At 50.1% G+C, this 23,640-nt stretch overlaps 1 protein-coding gene across 1 annotated transcript in view; it reads left to right on the top strand.

The window, feature by feature from the left end:
• The window catches only part of LOC309382113 (disks large homolog 4-like), a 51,987-nt gene that overhangs the window by 13,344 nt on the left and 15,003 nt on the right, over positions 1-23,640 (top strand). The window contains exons 2-10 of the mRNA XM_081933594.1: positions 13,076-13,129; positions 13,338-13,388; positions 14,038-14,162; positions 15,189-15,358; positions 16,046-16,182; positions 17,174-17,318; positions 18,869-19,007; positions 20,274-20,430; positions 23,079-23,181. Coding sequence (XP_081789720.1) covers positions 13,359-13,388; positions 14,038-14,162; positions 15,189-15,358; positions 16,046-16,182; positions 17,174-17,318; positions 18,869-19,007; positions 20,274-20,430; positions 23,079-23,181 — 1,006 coding nt within the window. The 5' untranslated portion in view covers positions 13,076-13,129; positions 13,338-13,358. The remainder of the gene's footprint in view (positions 1-13,075; positions 13,130-13,337; positions 13,389-14,037; positions 14,163-15,188; positions 15,359-16,045; positions 16,183-17,173; positions 17,319-18,868; positions 19,008-20,273; positions 20,431-23,078; positions 23,182-23,640) is intronic.

Raw genomic sequence — 23,640 nt, 5'->3', positions numbered from 1 at the left:
GAGAGGGGGGAGAGAGACAGAGAGAGAGATGAAAGAAAGAGAGAGGGGGGGAGAGATACAGAGAGAGAGAGGAGAGAGGGGGAGAGAAAAAGGAGAGAGAAAGATGAAAGAGAAAGAAAGATACAGAGAGAGAGAGATGAAAGAGAGACACAGAGAGAGGAGAGAGATACAGAGAGAGAGGGAGGAGAGAGAAAGAGAGGAGAGAGAGATGAAAGAGAGAAAGATACAGAGAGAGAGAGAGGAAAGAGAGTACAGAGAGAGAGATGAAAGAAAAATAGAGAGAGAGAGAAGAGAGGGGAGAGAAAGAGAGAGGAAAGAGAGAGATGAAAGAGAGAAAGATACTGAGAGAGGGGGGAAGAGAGAGGAGGGAGAGGAGAGATACAGAGAGAGAGATGAAAGAGAGAAAGAGAGAAAGAGAGAAAGAGAGAAAGATAGAAAGAAAGAGAGAGGAGAGAGGAAGGAGAGAGAGGAGAGAGATACAGAGAGAGAGATGAAAGAGAGAAAGATACAGAGGGGGGAGGGAGAGAGAGAGAAAGAAAGAGGAAAGAGAGAGAGATGAAAGAGATACAGAGAGAGAGATGAAAGAGAGAAAGATACAGAGAGGGGGGAGAGAGATGAGGGAGAGGAGAGATACAGAGAGAGAGATATGAAAGAGAGAAAGAAAGATAGACAGAAAGAGAGAGGAGAGAGAAAGGAGAGAGATACAGAGAGAGAGATGAAAGAGAGAAAGATACTGAGAGAAAGAGAGAGAGAGAGAGACCCTTGCTTTCTGCCCGAGCCCCCATCCCCTGTCTCTCTCCCTTCCTCCCCCCTTGTTCCTGGTCCTTTGACCCCAGCAGGCATGGGGGGCGGGATTCAGCTCCTGCTCCATCTGGGCCTCCATCTGCTCCCAAAAGGCAACGGGGAGGAGCATGCCAGCCGGTTGGGGGGGGGGTGAGAAGGAAGAAAGAGGGGGTCCGATGCCTAGGAGACGCTCTCCCATGCAGCAGAGACCCTGGCCCCCTCGGCATCATTCTCCCTGCTTTTCATACTGCTTCTTTTCCTCTTCCTTCCTCTCCCTCTCCCTCTCCCTCTCTCTGAAAGGGGGGGGGAGAAAGGCTGGGGTTCCCCCCTCCCTGATGCCCCCCACCTGCTGCTGCTGCTGCTGCTGCTCTCCATCTTTTCAGGACCCTGTGGCGAGCCGGTTTGTGCCCCCACCCCCCACCCCCAGGAAGGAAGGAAGGAAGGAAAGAAGGCAGAGAGACAGGAGAGAGAAAGAGAGAAAGAAAGCAAAAGGAAGAGGGAGGAAGAGTGAAAGAGCAAAATACTGAAAATAGAGAACAGGGGAAAGAAGGAAGGAGGAGATAGGAGGGAGGAAGGAAGGAAGGAAGGAGAGAAGGCAGAGAGACAGGAGAGAGAAAGAGAGAAAGAAAGCAAAAGGAAGAGGGAGGAAGAGTGAAAGAGCAAAATACTGAAAATAGAGAACAGGGGAAAGAAGGAAGGAGGAGATAGGAGGAAAGGAAGGAAGGAGAAAGGGGTTGCCACTGAGGATGAGGAGGATGAGCAGGAGGGAGGGGTAAAGCGCCTTCCTTGCTGCGCCCCCCTCCCATCATTGGCACAATCCTGCCCCCACCCCTCCCAAGCGCAGGAGTTTCCAGGCCGATGCCACCACGGGGGGGCTGCCCTCTCTCCCCTTTGGCACCGCAAAGCCAACTACCCCCCCCCCTTTCCTATCCAGACAGCAAAGCTTGGAGGCATTGAGGGTGGGGGGGAGCCGCTCTTAAGGAACTGTGGTGGTGGTGGGGGCCCTGCCTCGGCCCGTCATCCCGCCCCCCCCCTCCTTTTCCCATTCTGTGCCACATCATGTTTGTCTCGGTCTGGTATGCCAAGAAAATGGGCCGGCGTTTTCTGAACAACGTCCGGAAGGCGAAGAAGGAACGGCATCTACTTACGGTATTGGGGGGGGGCTGGGGGGGTTGCCGCCTTGAGGGGGGGCAGGGGTCTGTCATTTGAGGGAGGGGGCAAAGAGAAGGGTTGAAAGCTGGACAGCGTTTTAAACCATGGAGTTTGGGGTTTTTTTTTTGGAGAGGTTGCACACAGATGCTTGGATTTTTTGTGAGGGGTGGGGGGTAGGACGGGGGTCTCCCCCAGATCTGAGCATCTCGGCAGGTACACACACACACACCTCTCAGCCTGGTCTTCCAGCTGGGACTACAAAATCCATCCCTCCCGACTGGATCCCTGCAGCCATCCGAGAGAGAGAGAGAGAGAGAGAGAGAGCTGCGCTAAGTTAAGATGCGATGTAAATATTTGAGGGGAGTGGGGGTGACATTTGGGGGGGGAGGCAGGACGGAGCCCAGAGCTGATCCGGTGGGGTAGCAGATTGGAGGGGGGGGGGCAAAGACAGAGGAGAGAATGGCGGGGGGGGCGGGTAGGAGGGAAGGTTTTGAAAAGGATGGGGAAGGGGCTCAATTCGCTTAGGTTCCTCTGAGGGGTGGGGGGAGTGACTTGAGTAATGGGGGAGGGGCGCATTTTGCAATCTATTGGGGAGGGGGCGGCCACCTCCGGCAGTACAGTTCAATTGGTGGGGACGGGACCCCCGTAGGGGGAGGAGGGGAGAGGAGGGGGAAATCATTAACTTTTCTTCCCGTCCGGCTGCGTCGGTCCATGGGGGGGGTCTCCCCTAACCCCAATTCCCAAGCCTCTCCACAGAAGTTGGTCCCTCAAGAGTGAGACCCCTCCTCCCCAAGAAAGCCCACCCACCCACTCCATCAGAGAAGAAGTGACTTGCTTTGCCCCCTCCCCAGGAAAACTCGACAGAAGGGGATGTCTGGGGTGGCACTGCGTTGTTGGGGAGGGGGGGGTCTACATTCATTATTGGCATGAAGACCCCTCCCCCTCCGAGAGGCGCCCCCTCTCCAGCGGTGGGACTGCGCGTCCCGGAGCAGGATGGTTTTAATTTGAGGAGGGGGAGACAGAGAGAGAGCGAGAGAGAGAGAAATTAGCGCTTCGGCTGGCTAAGGGCGTCCGGGCGGGCGGGCGCGCGCGTGTCCCTATGTGTGTTTCTGTGTGTGTTGTGATTGTTGTTGTGTTGTGTTGTGTTGTGTTGGAGCCGCTGGAGTGCGTCAGCTTTCCAGACAGCTGATGGCGTCAGCGGTTTTTCTACTGTAAAAGCTTCAGGAATTATGAATGGGAGAAAGAGAGAAAGAGAGAGAGAGAGAGAGAGAGAGAGAATAGGGGAGGGGGCGTCTTGCAAGACACACGCACGCTTCCGATTTTTCCCCCCTTGCAATTATTTTTCCCTGCCCAGAAAGGGAAAGTGGCTTGCGGGGGAGGAGGGGGGAGTGCTGGAGGGCTTGGGTGGGGAGGGGGGAGCTGAGCAAGGGAAGGAAGAAAGGAGGACCCCCCCCCCGGTTGCATTTCGCAACGTTTTCCCCTTTGGGGGAATTTTTCTTTTCATCCCCCCCCTCGCCTCACCTTTTTTTAAGGGGGGGAGGGTTAGAAGGAAACACTTTCCCTCTCTCTGCCGCCCTCTGCCTCAATTTCCTGCCCCCGCCCCGGCTCTCAATACCTCCCCACCCCCGTCAAAAGAAAAAGGGAGGGAGTATGTTTAGCAGTGGAGATGCGTGCGTTTTGCTTTTTAAAAAATTGCTGCATTGCTTGGCAAGGTGAGCGAAACGGGGGGGGGGCATTAATGCAGAGGGTGTGGGGGCGGGCAAGGATGGAATGGGATGGGGGGGGGCGCTGGGCCCCAAAAGGCAGCTCTGGCTTCACTAGGAGAGGCTTGGGATGGGTCAATGCACCCCAGGCTTCCTCTGAATCACCCCTCCCTCCATGGTTTTTGAGGGGAGGGGGTACCGCTCTTCCTTTTCTCCTCTCCGCCCCCCACTATCGCGGGGACCAAGTGGCGAGGATCTGATTTGGTGGGGGGGGGGGGTAAAGAGGAGGAGGGGGATGGCTCCCCCCCCCCCCGCTGAGATGCTGCCTCGGATTGGCAGCTGCTCCTGTGATGAAGATGATGGTGAGAGAGAGAGAGGGGAGAGGAGGGAAAGAGAGAGAGAGAGGAGAGGAGGGAAAGAGAGAGAGAAGAGAGGAAGAGAGTGAAGAGAGTGAAAGAGAGAGAGTGACAGAGAGAGGAGAGAGAGAGTAAAAGTGAAAGAGAGAGAGAGGAAGAGAGAGAAAGAGAGAGTAAAGAGAGAGAGAAAGAGAGTGAAAGAGAGAGAGGAAGAGCGAGAAGAGAGGAGGGAGGGAGAGAGAAAGAGAGAGAATGAGAGGAAGAGAGAGAAAGAGAGGAGAGAGAAAGAAAGAGAGTGAGTGAGAGGAAGAGAGAGAGAGTGAAAGAAAGAGGAAAGAGAAAGAGAGTGAGAGTGAAAGAGAGAGAGAGAGAGAAGAGAGGAAGTGAGAGTGAAAGAGAGAGAGGGGATGAGAGAGAGAAGAGGAGGGAGACAGAAAGAGAGATAATGACAGGAAGAGAGAGAGTGAAAGAGAAAGAGGAGAGAGAAAGAGAGTGAGAGTGAAAGAGAGAGAGAAGAGAGGAAGAGAGAGTGAAAGAGGGAGAGAGAGAGGAGAAGAGAGAAGAGAGGAAGAGAGAGGGAGAAAGTGAAAGAGAGAGGGAGCGACCGAGACAGAGATGCTGTGTAATGAACAAACTATTGATCTCTAGATCAACGTTTGTCAACCTCAGAGACTTTTAAGAGGGGTGGACTTCAACTCCCAGAATTCCCTGGCGCTAATCCATTCCTTTGGATCTGTACGCCCCTTGGGAACCTGCTTACTCTCTTCTAATCCCTTCCTCTGCAACCTCTCTGCTTTAGAGGATAGGTAGGAGGAGAGGGGGGAAAAATAGGCATGGCTGATTGGGGAATTCTGGGAGTTGAAGTCCACCCCTCTTAAAAAGTCGCTGAGGTTGACAAGGCCGCTTTCGTAGAGCAAGGCGTTTGTGTGTGTCTCTCTCTCTCTGGGTGTCGGAGTGTGTGTGTGTGTGTGTGTGTGTGTGCGTGTATGAGTGCTGAAATGCATCTCCTGGAGTTTCCAGCAGCCTCATTAGCCGCTCTAGATAATTCGTGGCTGCCTCCCCCCCCTTCACGGCAGGAGATTTAGTGCTCCCCCAGGCCCGTTCTCTTTCTGAAAGAGAAAGTGGGTTGCGTGTGTGAGGCTCGTGCCAAAAACAGGTCCCGTCCCCAGGAGAGAGAGAGAGAGAGAGAATGAGAACGAGAACGAGAACGAGCCACGGATTGCTCTCCATGCTCCAGATAAGCAGGGAGTGACCCCAGACAAATCCAGCAGAAAGCAATGCTTTAATCGAGGCACCCGCCACCCACACCAAGGGGGCGTGGGAAAGATGGAGGCCTTGGCTAGCCATCTCTCCCCCTCCTCAGCACATGTCCCTCCTACCTGCCCCTTCCCCCCCCCCAATCCTGAGCTCCCCAGCCTTCTCTCCCTCCCCTCTGTTTTCAGATCTCCGTCCTGGCAAAATATCCCCCGAGCCTCTGACGACGTGCAGAGTGCCTTGTCTCCTTTGCCACCCAACTGGGACACGCCTGGAGAGGTTTGCTGACTTGTCCCCCCCCCCCCCCTTCTCTCCTTATGGGGAGAAAGTAAAGGCTTGTGAGGTGAAGGAGTGCCAGGTTCCACAAGGGCCAGATTTAAACGGGGCACCCAGCATCGGCTCCGGGCTCAAACCAGCATTAAACAGAGATAGGGGCTTGCCTTGATCTGTTAGGGCTAAGAGGGTTAGTTAGAGAATTCAGTATGTGAAAGGGTTTTGTCGCCAGCCAAATCTCACCTGCATGTTTTGGAAAGGTGCGCTCGCAATCGTTTGGCAGTACTTGCAAGTAGAAATCTAGCCTCTCAGAGCTACGTTTCAACAATTTCATTGTATGGTTAAAAAAAATCCGAAAGGGATGAAAAAATAAAATTGAACAGATTTAAATTTAAATTTAAAATTGTTGGTTTTCTCCCCACCTTTCTTGGGGGTTCTAATTTTCCGAAGGGAAGGAATTATTTTGTTTTTTTTATAAACAGTTGTTCTGTTTTTCTTTTTCTTTTTAAAAGAAAAATAGAAAAACCGAGCAAAATTCCAGTTTTTCCATCCTGGAAATATTACTCGGGATCTGGAAGGTTGGTTGAATGATACGTGTGAAAATCTGCATGCAGTTTTTATCCTTTAAATCCATTTAAAGTGTAAACATTATTTTTAAAAAAACTATTTTGAAAGGTATTTGTGTTTTAAAGTTTTTAATTTTCAATAAAGGTTTAGTTTTTTTAAAATAATAATAATAACAAACTGTAAAAATTACACACACCCAAGTTTGTTTCCCCCCCGTTAGAGGGATTTAGGGCAAATTTACTATTGGGACATAGGGTGCAGCTAGTCCTTTGTGAGGTCTGCTTGCATGGTCGGCCTGGGAAGGACTAAGAGGGGTTGTCTCTCTGTGTGGTCTCCTTTCCAGAAATGTCTTATCTTGGATAACGCAAGGTGGTTGAGTGCTCCCACAATGCAACACATCAACGCAGACTCCCCTTTGGGGCACGCTATATCACAAACAGGATAGGTAGTCCTCGACTTGCGACCACAGTCAAACCCAAAGTTTCTGTTGCTAAGCGAGACGGGGGTTGGACTAGATGACCTAAAAGGTCCCTTCCGACTCTGTTTATTTGCTGATTCTTCTTCTGTCTCTTGCAACATCTGGGAAGTGAATCACTGCTGAGGATGGGTCGTTCAGTGAATTGGGCTCCCCCTTTGTCCATCAACCCAGTCCTCCCAGTTTGGGGTCCCTCCAGGTGGGGTGGCCCCTCCCTTCCCCCTCCCACCCCAATTCCTCCTCTCTCTCTTGGTCTGTATCTCCTTTACAGATGTTGAAATCCGTTTCCAGCCTCTGGTGCCTCTCGTGTTCTCTTTCGCACCCGGCTCTCCCCCCCCTTTCCCCAAAGCTGCCCCCCTGTTGAGATAATCCCTTGCCCTCCTCCCCCACCCCCACGCGTCTGCTTGTGTGCTTTCTACAAAACGTCTCCTACACAACGCTTGTACCCACTCGCAGCTGCCAACCTGGCACCGGCCCACGGCACGGTCTCCGTTCTTGGTGGGAAGAGCAGAGAGCCCCCTGGGGGGGGGATGTGCCTGCATGGGGTCTCCAGGCCCAGTCGGGGTCTGACTCCTCACCCCCACCCTCCCTCCTCCCTTCATCCCCAGGACGGTGCCAACAAGGCGGGAGGGGGGGGCTCATGGGAGGTTTGAAAAGCTGGGTTTTTAAAAAAATTGCTGGATCCCTTATTTTAAAAATTGAAATTCCCATCTTAGCCCCTCCCCCTTTCCTTGACATTTCCTGGTGGCCTTCTGTCCCTGTCCCGGATTCAGATTCTGGGGCTGTTTTGTCTTTAAGCTCCGTTTGGGGGAGGGGGCGTCCCCTCTTCTGTTTCACGAAGAAGAGAAGGGGGGAGAATGAGTAAAGGTCCAGCTTTGTGGGGAGGGGGGGGCAGAAGAGGCTGGGGGAGGGGCAGGATCAGAGGAAGGGGTTTGCGTGGGGGGTGAGATCAGTCCAGCTTTGAGGGGGGTGGAGAACGGGTCTGGGGGCCGAGGATTGGAGGGAAGGGTCTGCAGGGGGTGAGGATCAGCCTGGCTTTGGGGGGCACAGAAGGAGACTGGGGAGTGAGGATTGGAGGGAAGTGTCTGCAGGGGGTGAGGATCAGCCTGGCTTTGGGGGGCACAGAAGGAGACTGGGGAGTGAGGATTGGAGGGAAGTGTCTGCAGGGGGTGAGGATCAGCCTGGCTTTGGGGGGCACAGAAGGTGTCTGGGGGGGTGAGGATTGGAGGAAAGGGTCTGCAGGGGGTGAGGATCAGCCTGGCTTTGGGGGGCACAGAAGGAGTCTGGGGGGTGAGGATTGGAGGAAAGGGTCTGCAGGGGGTGAGGATCAGCTTGGCTTTGGGCGGGCACAGAAGGAGTCTGGGGGGTGAGGATTGGAGGGAAGGGTCTGCAGGGGGTGAGGATCAGCCTGGCTTTGGGGGGCACAGAAGGAGTCTGGGGGGTGAGGATTGGAGGGAAGGGTCTGCAGGGGGTGAGGATCAGCCTGGCTTTGGGCGGGCACAGAAGGAGTCTGGGGGAGTGAGGATTGGAGGAAAGTGTCTGCAGGGGGTGAGGATCAGCTTGGCTTTGGGCGGGCACAGAAGGAGTCTGGGGGGTGAGGATTGGAGGGAAGGGTCTGCAGGGGGTGAGGATCAGCCTGGCTTTGGGGGGCACAGAAGGAGTCTGGGGGGTGAGGATTGGAGGGAAGTGTCTGCAGGGGTGAGGATCAGCCTGGCTTTGGGGGGCACAGAAGGAGTCTGGGGGGGTGAGGATTGGAGGAAAGGGTCTGCAGGGGGTGAGGATCAGCCTGGCTTTGGGCGGGCACAGAAGGAGTCTGGGGGGGTGAGGATTGGAGGGAAGTGTCTGCAGGGGGTGAGGATCAGCCTGGCTTTGGGGGGCACAGAAGGAGTCTGGGGGGTGAGGATTGGAGGGAAGGGTCTGCAGGGGGTGAGGATCAGCCTGGCTTTGGGGGGCACAGAAGGTGTCTGGGGGGGTGAGGATTGGAGGAAAGGGTCTGCAGGGGGTGAGGATCAGCCTGGCTTTGGGGGGCACAGAAGGAGTCTGGGGGGTGAGGATTGGAGGAAAGGGTCTGCAGGGGGTGAGGATCAGCTTGGCTTTGGGCGGGCACAGAAGGAGTCTGGGGGGGTGAGGATTGGAGGGAAGGGTCTGCAGGGGGTGAGGATCAGCCTGGCTTTGGGGGGCACAGAAGGAGTCTGGGGGGTGAGGATTGGAGGGAAGTGTCTGCAGGGGGTGAGGATCAGCCTGGCTTTGGGGGGCACAGAAGGAGTCTGGGGGGGTGAGGATTCGAGGAAAGGGTCTGCAGGGGGTGAGGATCAGCCTGGCTTTGGGCGGGCACAGAAGGTGTCTGGGGGGTGAGGATTGGAGGAAAGGGTCTGCAGGGGGTGAGGATCAGCCTGGCTTTGGGGGGCACAGAAGGAGTCTGGGGGGTGAGGATTGGAGGAAAGGGTCTGCAGGGGGTGAGGATCAGCTTGGCTTTGGGCGGGCACAGAAGGAGTCTGGGGGGGTGAGGATTGGAGGGAAGGGTCTGCAGGGGGTGAGGATCAGCCTGGCTTTGGGGGGCACAGAAGGAGTCTGGGGGGTGAGGATTGGAGGGAAGTGTCTGCAGGGGGTGAGGATCAGCCTGGCTTTGGGGGGCACAGAAGGAGTCTGGGGGGGGGTTGAGGATTGGAGGAAAGGGTCTGCAGGGGGTGAGGATCAGCCTGGCTTTGGGGGGCACAGAAGGAGTCTGGGGGGTGAGGATTGGAGGGAAGTGTCTGCAGGGGGTGAGGATCAGCCTGGCTTTGGGGGGCACAGAAGGAGTCTGGGGGGGTGAGGATTGGAGGAAAGGGTCTGCAGGGGGTGAGGATCAGCCTGGCTTTGGGCGGGCACAGAAGGAGTCTGGGGGGTGAGGATTGGAGGAAAGGGTCTGCAGGGGGTGAGGATCAGCCTGGCTTTGGGGGGGCACAGAAGGAGTCTGGGGGGGTGAGGATTGGAGGAAAGGGTCTGCAGGGGGTGAGGATCAGCTTGGCTTTGGGGGGGCACAGAAGGTGTCTGGGGTGTGTGTGAGGATTAATGGAGGGGGAAGGTCTGGAGAGGAAGTGATTCCTCATGGGCTTGGCAGTTAAGAGTGACAGGGAATGATGGGAGCTGTAGTCGTTGCTTCTGTAGGCAGTTGCATTCTCCCTCCCATCTCATACTGGCATCTTCCTTGGTGTGTGTGTGGGGGGATTGTATCTTTTGGGGGGTCTGGGAACAGAGAGGGGGGGTCCTCAAACCCTTAAAACAGGCCAAGCAGGCAGGCTGGTCAAACGTGGACATTTTAGGGGAAGGGTCCCCTCTGCTCTACCGTGGTCAGACACCCCCTCTAGGGGTCCAGTTTAAAAGGGGCTCGAGGTTGTGTGAGGGGAGGAGGGGTCTACAGTCTCTGAAACAGCCCTTCAGGCATTCGGGGCCCATTTAGCCCCAAAGGGAGATGTCGTCCTCACATATAAATCTGGGTGGGTGGGCTTCTTCTCAATGTCATGTGCCCCCACTCCCAAAGGGAGGATTTGAACCCAGGCCTGGTTCTTATCTGGGGGAGGGGTGTATAAAGGAGAAACTTCCTGTCTGGGGGTGGCAAGTCCATTTGAACTGGGGAAGACTCTCTTGAGTTTGGGGCTCAGCTAGATGGCCTCTGAAGTCCTCCTGACAAAACCGAAGGACTCCATAATGGGGCAGGGAGGATTGGAAGGAGGGGTGGGGCTTGATAGGGGAGGAAAGGAAAGTTCAGAAAGATGGGGGGGTCTGTTCCCTTCCTAAATTGCTTTCCCCCCCCCCCCCAGTCTTTCACCCTTGGGGGAGGGACTCCAAGTCCCAGAATTCTTGGCGACGCAATGGGAGGGAATCCTGGGAACTGCAATCCTTGTAGAGGGGACGTAGGGGCTGAACATGTCTCCCCATAGATTTTTTGGGGGGTGGGGGAAGTTGGGATTGAATAGTTGTTAAAAAGAAGGAAGTCTGGTTCGTGGATGCTTTTTTATTTTATATACTTTTGATTTATTTTTAGACTTTTTAAATCACATTTCTTTATTATTTTACCAGTAATTGGAGGCAACGGACATGCCTAGTGCTCTTTCTCCCTTCTCTTTTCCCCACGACAACAACCCTGTGAGGTGGGGTGGCCAAAGAGAGAGAGAGAGAGAGAGAGAGAGAGAGACTGGGCCAAACTCACCCAGATGGCTTTCATGCTTAATGCAGAACTAGAAGTCCCAGTCTCCTGGTGATTGGTCCAAAGTCACCCAGGCAGCTTTCATGCCTAATGCAGAACTAGAACTCCCAGTCTCCTGGTGATTATTGGCCCAACGCCACCCAGACGGCTTTCATGCCTAATGCAGAACTAGAACTCCCAGTCTCCTGGTGATTATTGGCCCAACGCCACCCAGATGGCTTTCATGCCTAACACAGAACTAGAACTCCCAGTCTCCTGGTGATTATTGGCCCAACACCACCCAGATGGATTTCATGCCTAACACAGAACTAGAACTCCCAGTCTCCTGGTGATTATTGGCCCAACGCCACCCAGATGGCTTTCATGCCTAACACAGAACTAGAACTCCCAGTCTCCTGGTGATTATTGGCCCAACGCCACCCAGATGGCTTTCATGCCTAACACAGAACTAGAACTCCCAGTCTCCTGGTGATTATTGGCCCAACGCCACCCAGATGGCTTTCATGCCTAACACAGAACTAGAACTCCCAGTCTCCTGGTGATTATTGGCCCAACGCCACCCAGATGGCTTTCATGCCTAACACAGAACTAGAACTCCCAGTCTCCTGGTGATTATTGGCCCAACGCCACCCAGATGGCTTTCATGCCTAACACAGAACTAGAACTCCCAGTCTCCTGGTGATTATTGGCCCAACACCACCCAGATGGATTTCATGCCTAACGCAGAACTAGAACTCCCAGTCTCCTGGTGATTGGCCCAAAGTCACCCAGATGGTGGACCAAAACTCACCACCTCCTGATTTCTAGCCTGGGGCCTTAACCGTTAGTCCAGACTGTTGGTATTCTGGATCCTGTAAGATTTGATGAGAAACAATCTGAAATAAATGATGAAATATCGGGATTTACAGATCAAAATTGACAGGGGGGGGGGGGGAAACATCCATTCTCATCCCAAGAACGTGACCCAAAGAACTTCCCGCTACCTGGAAATATTGAATTTAATAGTTGCGTTTGTTCTGATTCTTCTTCGCTCCCTTCCTCATCCTTAATTTCCTTGGTTTGGCCTCGAATGATTTCCGTTCCCCCCCCCCCCCCACAGCTCAGGCTGTGAGTCCATCCTGTCAGTTCCCCACCCATAATAACCGCACTGGGTACAAGCCAGGATGACATCACGGCTTCGTCGGCGTCCCCGCCTCATCGAAGAAATCATGGTTTGTGGCACCGTCCAGAGCCCCCCCTGGGGATTTCAAATGGGCGTTTCCAGATGCAAAACCTCCGCAGCACCCCCTCCAACAGCCTTCCCGTTGGACTCCAACATCCATCCGTCCCGGGTGGGCGTGATGGGTGTTGTAGTCCAAACACACCCCAAAGAGGGTTCGGGTTTTGAAAGTTGGTTTGACATCTTTCATTGCTCACCGAGAAGTGAGAGGGTCATTTTGGCCTGGCAGGGGGAGAGTGCGTGGCGGGGGGGGGGGGTTTCAAATAAAATAGCCCCCCCAACAGGTTAGGAGGGAGGGAGGCTGGCATGAGCCCCTCCTACCTGAGGATGGTCCCCTCCCTGTGCATCCCTGGAGGGAGATGCTGTTCTCATGGTGTTGCCATGGCGACTGTTGTCAGCGGCCACTGGAGGTGGAAGAATAAGCGCGGAAAGCATGCCAAATTGAAGGGGGGGGGAGAGGGGGTGGGTGGGGAGCCAAGCGGGACTTCAGCCCACTTGGATTCCAGGCCAAACAGCTTGGCACACACACACACACAGAGCTACCTGGCAGTACGGCGCCTATCGGTGGTGTCCCAGCTTGGCATCACGCAAGATACAGTATACGCCCGGAGTTCCCTTGGGCCATTTCATCCCTTCCCTTTGCCCCGTCTTCCTCGCTTCCCTCAACCGGGGAGTCACTCAATCCCACCAAATATTCAGGGTACCCACATTTTGAGCCCACTACTGTGCGCCCCCCCCCCGCCCCGGCTCGGCAACCCGCTGCGCAATATTTGGCTGATTGTATTTATTTATTTATTTATTTTTTAATATACGGAGACCCTCTCATTTGCGTCGCGTTCCCGGCTGGGTTGATGGAAAGGGAGAATGCTGATTTGAGGATTTTGGGGGTTGGGGAGAGGCCCGGAAGGGTGTCCGCGATGCATGCGCAACGGGTAGGTGGGTGGGTGGCCCCCCAAAAAAACCCAGCACCCTGGGCTGGGGTCTCCCTGGCTCTTGCAAGCTGAAGACCCCTGGTAAGAGATTAGGCGATATGGCCTGGCAGCCGGGCAGCCGTATAATTTCGCCCCCTCCTCTCTTTTTTCTCTCTGTCTCTTTGTGTGTCTCCAGGCCAACTCGCCACCAGTTATTATCAACACTGACACCTTAGAAGCACCAGCTTATGTGAGTTGCCACAGAGGTCCACTTTCGTCGCCTCCCCCGGGTCCTCTGGCCAGCCCCACCCCCCACTCCATCCTTGCATGCACCCTCGACCGCCACTTCCTCCTCCCCTCTACTCCAAAGATTCTTCCGGAAGAGTTTTCCTCTTGGATCGGTAAACCAACCTGCTTCCGACAACCCCTTAACTTCTCATCTCTCCTTTTTCTCCCAGGTAAATGGAACCGAAGGCGAGATGGAATATGAAGAGATCACACTAGAGAGGGTAATTTTTGTGTGCGTTTGTGTGTGTCTGTGTATCATGAGGGCGACAACGTCACTGTTTCTCAACCTTGCAAATGTGCAAGATGTGTGGGCTTCCAACTCCCAGAATTCTGCAGACAGCCAGGCCTAAGGTTTTTTTTCCCCCTCCTGCCTCCGAGAGTAGAGAGATTGCAGAGGAAGGGATCAGAAGAGAGTAAGCAAACCACAATGGGGATATCAGGTGAAGTGTTAATGCCACTGGCTGGGGAATTCTGGGAGTTGAAGTCCACAGGTCTTAAGGGCCACCATGCTGGCTAGGGAATTCTGGGAGTTGAAGTCGACGCATCTTACGAATGACCTGCTGGCGGGGGAATTCTGGGAGTTGAAGTCCACAGGTCTTAAGGGCCACCATGCTGGCTGGGGAATTCTGGGAGTTGAAGTGCACAGGTCAAAAGGATGCCACACTGGCTGGGGAATTCTGGGAGTTGAAGTCCGCACATCTTAAAAGTTGAGAAACACCATGTTAGACTAGTTTTCTGTTCTGCTCGGACGGTGGGAAACTCCGCCTCACGTCGAGTGATCCAACCGCCACATTCAACCAATCCTGGTTCCCTCCGTTGGCCGTTGCGATGCTATCGTTTCACTTGCATTGAGACTTCTCTCTCTCGCAGGGCAACTCCGGCCTGGGCTTCAGCATCGCTGGGGGCACCGACAATCCTCATGTTGGGGATGACCCCAGTATCTTCATCACCAAAATCATCCCCGGAGGGGCGGCCGCTCAAGATGGCAGATTACGGTGAGCATTGGGGAGGGGAGAATCCTGGCTGCATTGCGGAGATGGCTCCAGCTTCTTGCTTGGCTCAGGTTTTAGATCAATCTGGAATCTTGGCTCTCTTGGTGGTCTCCCATCCCAGCACCCGCTAAGCTTATTTTTCTTTTTCAAGATGGGCTAAAATTGCCCCTGGCTAGACTTGAAAACCAAGGCAGAAATCCTATACAGATAGTCCTCAATGTATGACCACAATTGAGCCCAAAAGATCCATTGCTAAGCGAGACTTTCAGTGAATTTTGCCCCATTTTTATCCTGCGACCATGAGGATGCCACCATAGTTCTAAGTGGGAGAAGCCATCATAAGTCACTTTTTTCAGTGTCATCGTGACTTCAAACGGTCACTAAATGAACGGTTATAAGTTGAGGACTACCTGTAAGCTTGCATCTGATTTTTTCTGGAAGGCAGGGGGCTAAAATAGCCATGGTCCACCTCTTTCCCCTTTTGAAATTTATTTACAGGTAGTCCTCGACTTACTCCCGCCTTTGAGCCCCAAATTTCTGTTGTTAAGCGAGATGGTGGTTGAGTGAGTTCTTTCTCCTGTTTTATGACATTTCTTGTCACCGTTGTTAAATGAATCCTTGCAGTTGTGAATTTTCCAAAATGGTCATTAAGTGAATCTATGCAGTTGTGAATTTAGTAACATGGTCATTAAGTGAATCTGGCTCACATCTCTTCCCCATTGATTTCGCTTACCAGACGGTTGTAAAACAGGATCTCCTGACCCCAGGACGCTGTCACTGTCATAAATTGGAGTCAGTAGCCAAGAGTCTGAATGTGAGCATGGGGATTTTGCAATGGCGGTAACTGTGAAAAATGTTCATTGGTCACTTTTTCCAAACAGTCACTAAACAAGGACCGCCTGCATTTATTTTATTCTTGCCTTTCCTTATCCGCTCGATTCAACCGAATGACTCTGGGTGATGTACCATTCTGATTTTTTGGGGGGGTATATGTGTGTGTGATTTTGTTCCCCTCCCCCCCCCGGACAGAGTGAATGACAGCATCCTCTTTGTGAACGATGTGGACGTACGGGAGGTGACCCACAGCACAGCGGTGGAGGCGCTGAAGGAGGCCGGCTCCATCGTGCGGCTCTACGTCATGCGCAGGAAACCGCTGGCGGAGAAGGTGATCGAGATTAAGCTGATCAAAGGCCCTAAAGGTGAGACCCCCCCTCTGTCCTCCCCCCAGGGACCTCATATTCCTTCTCTTTAGGGGCTCTGTCGCTTCGATGAACCCCAGTTCCCAATTGGGTGAAGCCACATTACCCTAAATCCATATTTCTCATGCCTTTTCTCCTATCCCCTAAAGCAGATTGAAGAGAAAAGGATTACAAGAGAGTATGCAGGCCAGAATGGCAAAAGGAATGCATTAGTGCTAGGGAATTCTGGGATACCTCCAAGTTGCCAAGGTTGATAAGCACTGTCCTTTTATCCTCAAGGAAAAAGATCTCCCCACCACCACCCCTAATAGAACCTCCAGTGGCAGGCTCAGTGTATCTTCAAATGCTAAGTGCTGGGCACAGTCAAGGGCCGTTGCATGCTACCTTTTTGGCAGCCTCTGAAAAGTCCATTCTCCTTGGTTGGAGGCCTTCCAGTTATCCAGATGCTCATGTCACACAGTGGTTCCTGGCCTGGTGGGAAGGAGGGGGGGGGTTAGACTAGATGACCTTAGAGATCATCTTCCAAATCTAACATTTGCACGGGACCTTCTTAAAATTGTGAAAAGGAATTCAACCCTGTTTCCTCCAGATGTTTTCACCTGGCGTGCTCCCGGCTCTCTGCCCTTCTCTGTCTCTCCCTGAGAAGAGGACCTCCTCACCAAGGTTCTTCTCTGGTCTTCCTCATAGGGTTGGGCTTCAGCATTGCGGGCGGCGTTGGCAACCAGCACATTCCTGGGGACAACAGTATCTACGTCACCAAAATCATTGAGGGCGGGGCAGCCCACAAGGATGCGCGGCTGCAGATCGGGGACAAAATCCTAGCGGTAAGGTCGGGGGGTGGGTCGGACTGTCCTACAAGGATTTCATTTCCCCCAAAAGTTAAATCTAGACATAGCCACAAACAGATCATTTCAGTCGAGATTCAAATGGATGACAGAAGAGAGATCTGGCCAACTTAGTCATAATGCTTCAGATATCTTCAGTTCAGTTCAACTTGACTCAAACCAACTGAATTCAAGTTAACTTAACCCAACTCAACTCAACCTAACTACTCAACTCAGCTTAATTTAACCTTACTTAACCCAACTCAATTCAAGTCAGCCTAACCTTTACCCAACCCAATTCACCTCATTCAACTAAACCTAATTTAACCTTACTCAGCCCAACCCAACTCAACCCAATTGAATCTGACCAAACCCAACTCAACTCATCCCAACTCAATTGAAGTTAATCTAAACTCAACCAAACTCAACCAAACTCTTTAACTCTACTAACTCAACTCAATTTAACGTTACTCAACTCAACCTAATTTAATCTTCCCCAGCCCAACCCAACTCAATCCAATTGAATCTGACCAAACCCAACTCAACTCATCCCAACTCAATTGAGGTTGATCTAAGCCAACCCAACTCAACTCAACCCAACTCTTTACTCAACTCAATTTAACTGTACTCAACTCAACCCAACCTATCCCAACTCGTGATTTGGTGTGTTTAAGTCGTGATATGTGTGATATGACTGGCTCCTTCTTCGTGCGGGCATGGGTGGGGGAAACTTCACAACTTTCCACAAGGGGGGAATCCTTCAGTGGGTGTGGGATTAGATCTCTCTTCATCTCAGGTGTGTTCTTCCCCATGCTGGCTGGGGAATTCTGGGAGTTGAAATCAACACCTCTTAAAGTTGCCACAGTTGAGAAACATGGAACTAAGCAGATACTCGGTAACTAGCCAGGATGAAAAGGGATTGGGTGGGGTGCTACACCCAACGCCACTGGTGAGTCCGTTGATCAGCCGCCCTCTCTTCCCCTCCCTGCAGGTAAACAATGTGGGCCTGGAGGACGTCATGCACGAAGACGCTGTGGCAGCTTTGAAGAACACCTTCGATGTGGTGTTTCTGAAGGTGGCCAAGCCCACCACTCTTGACTTGAACGACTCTTACGCCCCCCCTGACCTCACTTCCTGTAAGTGGCTTCATAGCTTCTTAATTAACCCTGGCTTAATAGCAGTCACTGTGAGAGGGATGTTGGAATCTTAGTGGACAACCAGTGAAATATGACCCAACAGGGTGCAGCAACCCAAAAACCCAACTCAATCCTAAATGTTTGCATTAACAGAGGGATACAATCAAGGGTGGTACTAATGCCACTCTGCAAAGCCTTAGTAAGTCCACACCTAGAGTACTGCATCCAGTTTTTGTCACCACACTATTAAAAAGATGTGGAGACTCTAGAAAGATTGCAGAGGAGAGCAACTAAGATGATTAGGGGACCAGAGGCTAAAACCTACGATGAACGGTTGCAGGAACTGGGCATGGCTAGTCTAGGGAAGAGAAGGACCAGGGGAGACATGAGTCTTCCAGTATTTGGGGGGCTGCCCCAGATAGGGGGGGGGGTCAAGCTATTCTCCAAGACACACAAAGGCCAGAGAAGGAAGAATGGATGGAAACTGACCAAGGAGAGATTCGACCTGGAAATAAGGAGAAATTTTCTGATAGTGAGACCAGCAATCAACCCACGGAATAGAAGTTGCCTTTGGAAGTTGTGGGAGCTTCATCCCTGGAGGCTTTCAAGAAGAGACTGGACTGCCCTCGGTCAGAAATAGTGTAGGGCCTCTTGCTTGGGGGGGCGGGGGGGTTGAACTAGATGACCTTCAAGGTCCCTTCCAACTCCATTAATCTGAAAGAGATTCCCAACCCTTCCTCCTGATCTCTCCACCTTCCCCCATTTATTTTATTATTTATTTTATTATTTATTTATTTTATTTATATTTTATTTATTCATTTTATTTATATTTTATTTATTCATTTTATTTATATTTTATTTATTTATTTTATTTATTTATAGAACATTCAATTTCCATCGAACAGTGTGTGATCTGGGTACAGTGATTTTAATAATAATTACAATAATATTGAGAATATAATAATAAAGGTAAAGATAAAGGTTCCCCTCACGCAGAGGTGCTAGTCGTTCCCGACTCTAGGGGGCAGTGCTCATCTCTGTTTCAAAGCCAAAGAGCCAGTGCTGTCCAAAGACGTTCTCCGTGGTCATGTGGCCAGCATGATTAAATGCCAAAAGCGCATGGAACGCTGTTCCCTTCCCACCAAAGGTGGCTCCTATTTTTCTACTTGCATTTTTGACGTGCTTTCGAACTGCTAAGTTGGCAGAAGCTGGGACAAATAACTTGAGCTCACTCCGTTCTGCAGCGCTAGGGATTCGAACTGTCGAACTGCCAGCCTTTCTGATCGACAAGCTCAGCGTCTTGAGCCCCTGAGCCACCATGTCCCTAATATAATAATGTAATAACAATAATACATAACATCTTCTTTAACAACATTAATATTTCCACTTTTTATATCTCCTCCTTTCTGACTTCTGTTTCTGTTGTCTAAAGCTATTGATAAAATGCCTCCCATATCAACAAATATTCTTCTTTATCCTTAATAGTGAATGTTAATCGATCCATTTCTGCCCATTCTAATCATCATCATCATCTTCTTCTTCTTCTTTAGCTTATTCCCATCACCTAGATAACGAAATCGGTCATCAGAGTTACCTGGGAAGTGACTACCCGCAAGCCATGACCCCCACCTCTCCTCGGAGGTACTCCCCCATCCCAAAAGAACTGATGGGGGAGGAAGATATTCCCAGGTAAGTGCTGGCTCTGCCTCCTGGGGGGCGTGGCCTCCCCCCCCCCCGCACCTACCTCAAAGCCTTGGCCGAGCCATCCGCTGTCCATGGTGCTGAACATGATGGTGGATTCAGCACCAAGGACAGCGGAGGGCTCTGCTTGGCCACAATGCAGGGGTAAAATGCTACCGGTTCGGGATGGTTGGCCCAAACCAGTAACAAAAAAATACTAGAATAAAGTTTTTAAAAACTGTTCTGACAATCGCACGTTGCACAGCTGATCTTTGGAATTTAAAAAAAAAAACCTTTTAAAGCATTTTTTTTTACTACAGGTTCTCTGGAAACACATCGGTGGGGGGGGGGTCCATTTTTGCTCCCTGCTATGCCAAAAATGAGGGGTAGGGGTGCTGAGAAAGAAAGAGAGCAAGGGAGGGAGGGAGAGAGAGAGAAAGAAAGAAAGAAAAAAGAAAGAAAGAAAGGGAAGGAAGAAAGAAAGAAAGAAAGAATGAAAGAATGTATGAGAGAGAGAGAAAGAAGGGAAAATGAAAGAGAAAGAAAGGGAGGGAAGAAGGAGAGGAAGGAAGGACTACAAACCCGGCACTAAAAGCAGCTTCAGAGGATAACCCAGGGCTGGAAGGGACCTGGAGGTCATCTAGTCCGACCCTGCTCCAGCAGGGCATTGTTAAAGCGAGTTTCTGTCTTTTGATCCCCCAGTTACATGACTTCATAGCCACGCCCACCCAGTCACATGACCACCATCACCAAGCCACACCCACAGAACCAGTAGTAAAAAAAATTAGATTTCACCACTGCCACAATGGAAGCCAAAATTTTATGCAGCTAAGTGAGACAGTTGTTAAAGGAGCTTTGGCCCCCATTTTATGGCCGTGGTTGTTAAGTGAATCACTGCTGAGACGGTCATTAAGCGAATCTGGCTTCACCATTGACGGGCGACACACCTTTCCAAAGACAGCTTCAATTTGGAGTTGAGTCCAGAGGGGCTATCCACCGGCCTGGGCCCTGCGGAGGGTGACGGAAAGGATCTGGGTTTGTTTAGTCTGGGAAAAGAGACCAAGCAGAGATGCAAGGACAAATTTAATTGCCTGAAGGAGTTAGGAAGGAAGGAAGGAATCAGATTGGATGTCAAGTGAAGCCGTTTCAAGCTTCAATGGCTGGACTCCAACTCCCAGAGTACCCCAGCCAGCGGAGTGGGAGTGGGAGCGGGTTGGATTGGATGACCACCAGGCACCCTTCCGTTTTTCACTCCCTCCTTTCTTCTCTCTCCAGGGAACCGCGCCGTATCGTGATCCACCGCGGATCGACAGGACTGGGGTTCAACATCGTGGGCGGTGAAGACGGCGAGGGCATTTTTATCTCCTTCATCCTGGCCGGAGGACCAGCTGACCTCAGTGGGGAACTTCGGAAAGGGGACCAGATCCTCTCGGTAAGTCCCTCCCCCAGCCCACCCCCTGCTCCCTCCAAGGGCCGGATTTTTTTGGGGGGGGAGGGAGGCTGGTTAAACCAGAAATAAACCGCTAAGCAGTATAATGGGCGCCAGGCTGCCTATTAGGTTTATTATACTGCTTATTATCATAATGAAGGAGAAAAAGTAACTTAGAACTAAGGAGGAAGTGACAGTGAGGACAATTAATCCGTGGAAGGACTTGCCTCCAGCGGTTGTAACTGCTGCAACACTGGGCGTTTTGAAGACGTTGTTGGAGAACCATTTGTCTGAAGTGGTGTAGGGTTTCCTGCCTGGGCAGGGGGGTGGATTAGAAGACCTCCAGGATCCCTTCCAATTCTTGTTATTCTATTTTATTTTATTCTATTCTATTCTATTTTCTATTCTATTCCATTCCATTATTCTAGTCTATTTCTACTCTACTCTACTCTACTCTACTCCATTCCATTCTATTCTATTTTCTATTTCATTCCATTATTCTATTCTATTCTGTATTCCATTCCATTCCATTCTATTCTATTTTCTATTCCATTCCATTCCATTATTCTTTTCTATTTCTACTCTACTTTACTCCATTCCATTCTATTCTATTTTTTATTCCATTCCATTATTCTATTCTATTCTATTTTCTATTCTATTCCATTCCATTCCATTATTCTATTCTATATTCCATTCTATTCTATTCTATTCTATTTTCTATTCTATTCCATTCCATTCCATTATTCTATTCTATTCTCTATTCCATTCTATTCTATTCTATTCTATTTTCTATTCCATTCCATTATTCTTTTCTATTTCTACTCTACTCTTCTCTACTCCATTCCATTCTATTCCATTCCATTCCATTCTATTCCATTCTATTCCATTCCATTCCATTCCATTCTATTCCATTCTATTCCATTCCATTCTATTCCATTCTATTCCATTCTATTCCATTCCATTCTATTCCAATTCTATTCCATTCTATTCTATTCTATTCTATTCTATTTTTTATTCCATTCCATTATTCTATTCTATTTTCTATTCTATTCCATTCCATTCCATTATTCTATTCTATTCTAATATATATATATATATATATATATATATATATATATGTGTGTGTGTGTGTGTGTGTGTGTGTGTGTGTGTGTGTGTCTGTGTGTTGTAATTGTACTGATAAATAAATAAAGGGAGACTTTATATATGTAACACAAATACATATATATATGTGTGTGTGTGTGTGTGTGTGTGTGTGTTGTAATTGTACTAATAAATAAATAAAGGGAGACTTTATATATGTAACACAAATACATATATATATATATATATATATATATATATATATATATATATATATACATATATATATAAATAATATTTATTATTCTATTTAATATGCTGATAATTTTACCGCTTATTATACTATAATATTTATTACAATATTTATTTAACTGCTTATACTGCTTATTATACTACAGATAATATACTGCTATGGTATTTATTATACTGCTTATTGCGCTGCTTATTATAATATAGATAATTGTTATATTTATTATACTTCTTATTGTACTGCTTAATATGTATATAATATTTATTATAATATTTATTATACTGCTTATTATAACCAGCCATCTGCGGCAATAGCCAAAACATGCGAATGTGATCCTTGGTTGTATAAACAGAGGCATAGAATCAAAATCACGTGAAGGATTAGCACCACGTTGTAAAGCCTTAGTAAGGCCATATCTGAAATCCTGCCTCCAATTTTGGTCTCCACGTTACAAGAAAGATGTTGAGACTTTGGAAAAAGTGCAGAGAAGAGCAACTAAAAGGATCAAAGGCCTGGAGTCTATAACATTCGAAGAACAGTTGCAGGATTTGAGTTTGGTTAGTCTAGAGAAAAGAAGGACTAGGGGGGACATGATACCATGAGAAGGGCTGCCCCAAAGAAGAGGGGGTCAACTGATTTTCCAAAGCACCAGAAGGCCAGACAAGGAAGAAGGGATGGAAAATAGCCAAGGAGAGAAGCAACCTAGAATTAAGGAGAAACTTCCTAACAGTGAGGACATTTAGCCAGTGGAACTGCTTGCCACCAGAAGTTGTGGATGTTCCATGTCTGGAATGGTGTAGGTGTCAGGGTTCCAGATAGCATCCAAAAGTCAATCAGAGTCCGAGGCAAAGGATTCCTCAAAGTTCCCATTGATGAAGAGACCCATGTTGGAACATCAGGGAAAACCTGAATCTGAAGGCTTCCCGGTTTTCCCCACCCAGTTGAAAGTTCAAGATCTTGCCTGTCCCCCCACAAGTCCATCCCATGGTCCAATCTTCCACTGCCCTGCTGCTGGTTCCACCCATCCAGTTCCGGTCAGGTGCAGAGGTTCAAAGAGAAAGGATGACCTTGGCTTTCTAGAAAGAATGTTGTTATGGCTACAAAGCATCTCACTCCGTACAATCCCCCCTCCCATTTTCCCACCATAGAAAATGCATCGTAGAATAATAGAGAGGGTGGCAGGCCAGAGACCCGAAAGAAAAGATGGCTGCAGGCCTGACAGTAGGCAGGGTCTCCTGCTTGAGCAGGGGGCTGGACTAGAAGACCTCCAAGGTCCCTTCCAGCTCTATTCTGATTGGTTGTTAACCTCTCCCAACAGGTCAACGGCGTGGATCTCAGGAACGCTACCCACGAACAAGCTGCCATCGCTCTGAAAAACGCCGGACAGACAGTCACCATTATCGCCCAGTATAAACCAGATGGTAAGATTTGGGGGAGGAGGGAGGGAAGCGAGACCCATGCAGGAGCCACGATTGTCTATGGGAGACGGGGAGGGTGGAAATGAACCCCTCAACCTGGAGAGAGTGGTGTTTCTTTTAAATGAGGATTTGTGAGCTTTCCTGGTGGTGCTTCATCCTTTCATCCTGGTTAGTTAGGACTGTATGACTGAGGTAATTGGGATGAAAATGTGGGGAGAATTTTTAGTTTTTTTAAATCTCCCCCCTCCCCAATTTTGTTAGACTCCTGAGGGAGGAAGATGTGCGTCAATACAGGTAGTCCTCGACTTACGACCACAAAGGAAGCCAAAGTGGTTGTTGCTAAGTGAGAAATTTGTCCAGTGAGTTTTGTCCCGTTTTTACGACTTTTCTCGTCACATTTGTTAAGTGAATCACTGCAGTTCTTAAATTGATAACTCAGTTGTTAAGTGAATCCGTCTTCCC

Source organism: Natrix helvetica (genome assembly GCF_964273705.1).
Source record: "Natrix helvetica genome assembly, chromosome: Z".
NCBI lineage: Eukaryota > Metazoa > Chordata > Lepidosauria > Squamata > Natricidae > Natrix > Natrix helvetica.
This window is presented reverse-complemented; position numbering and strand designations above follow the sequence as displayed.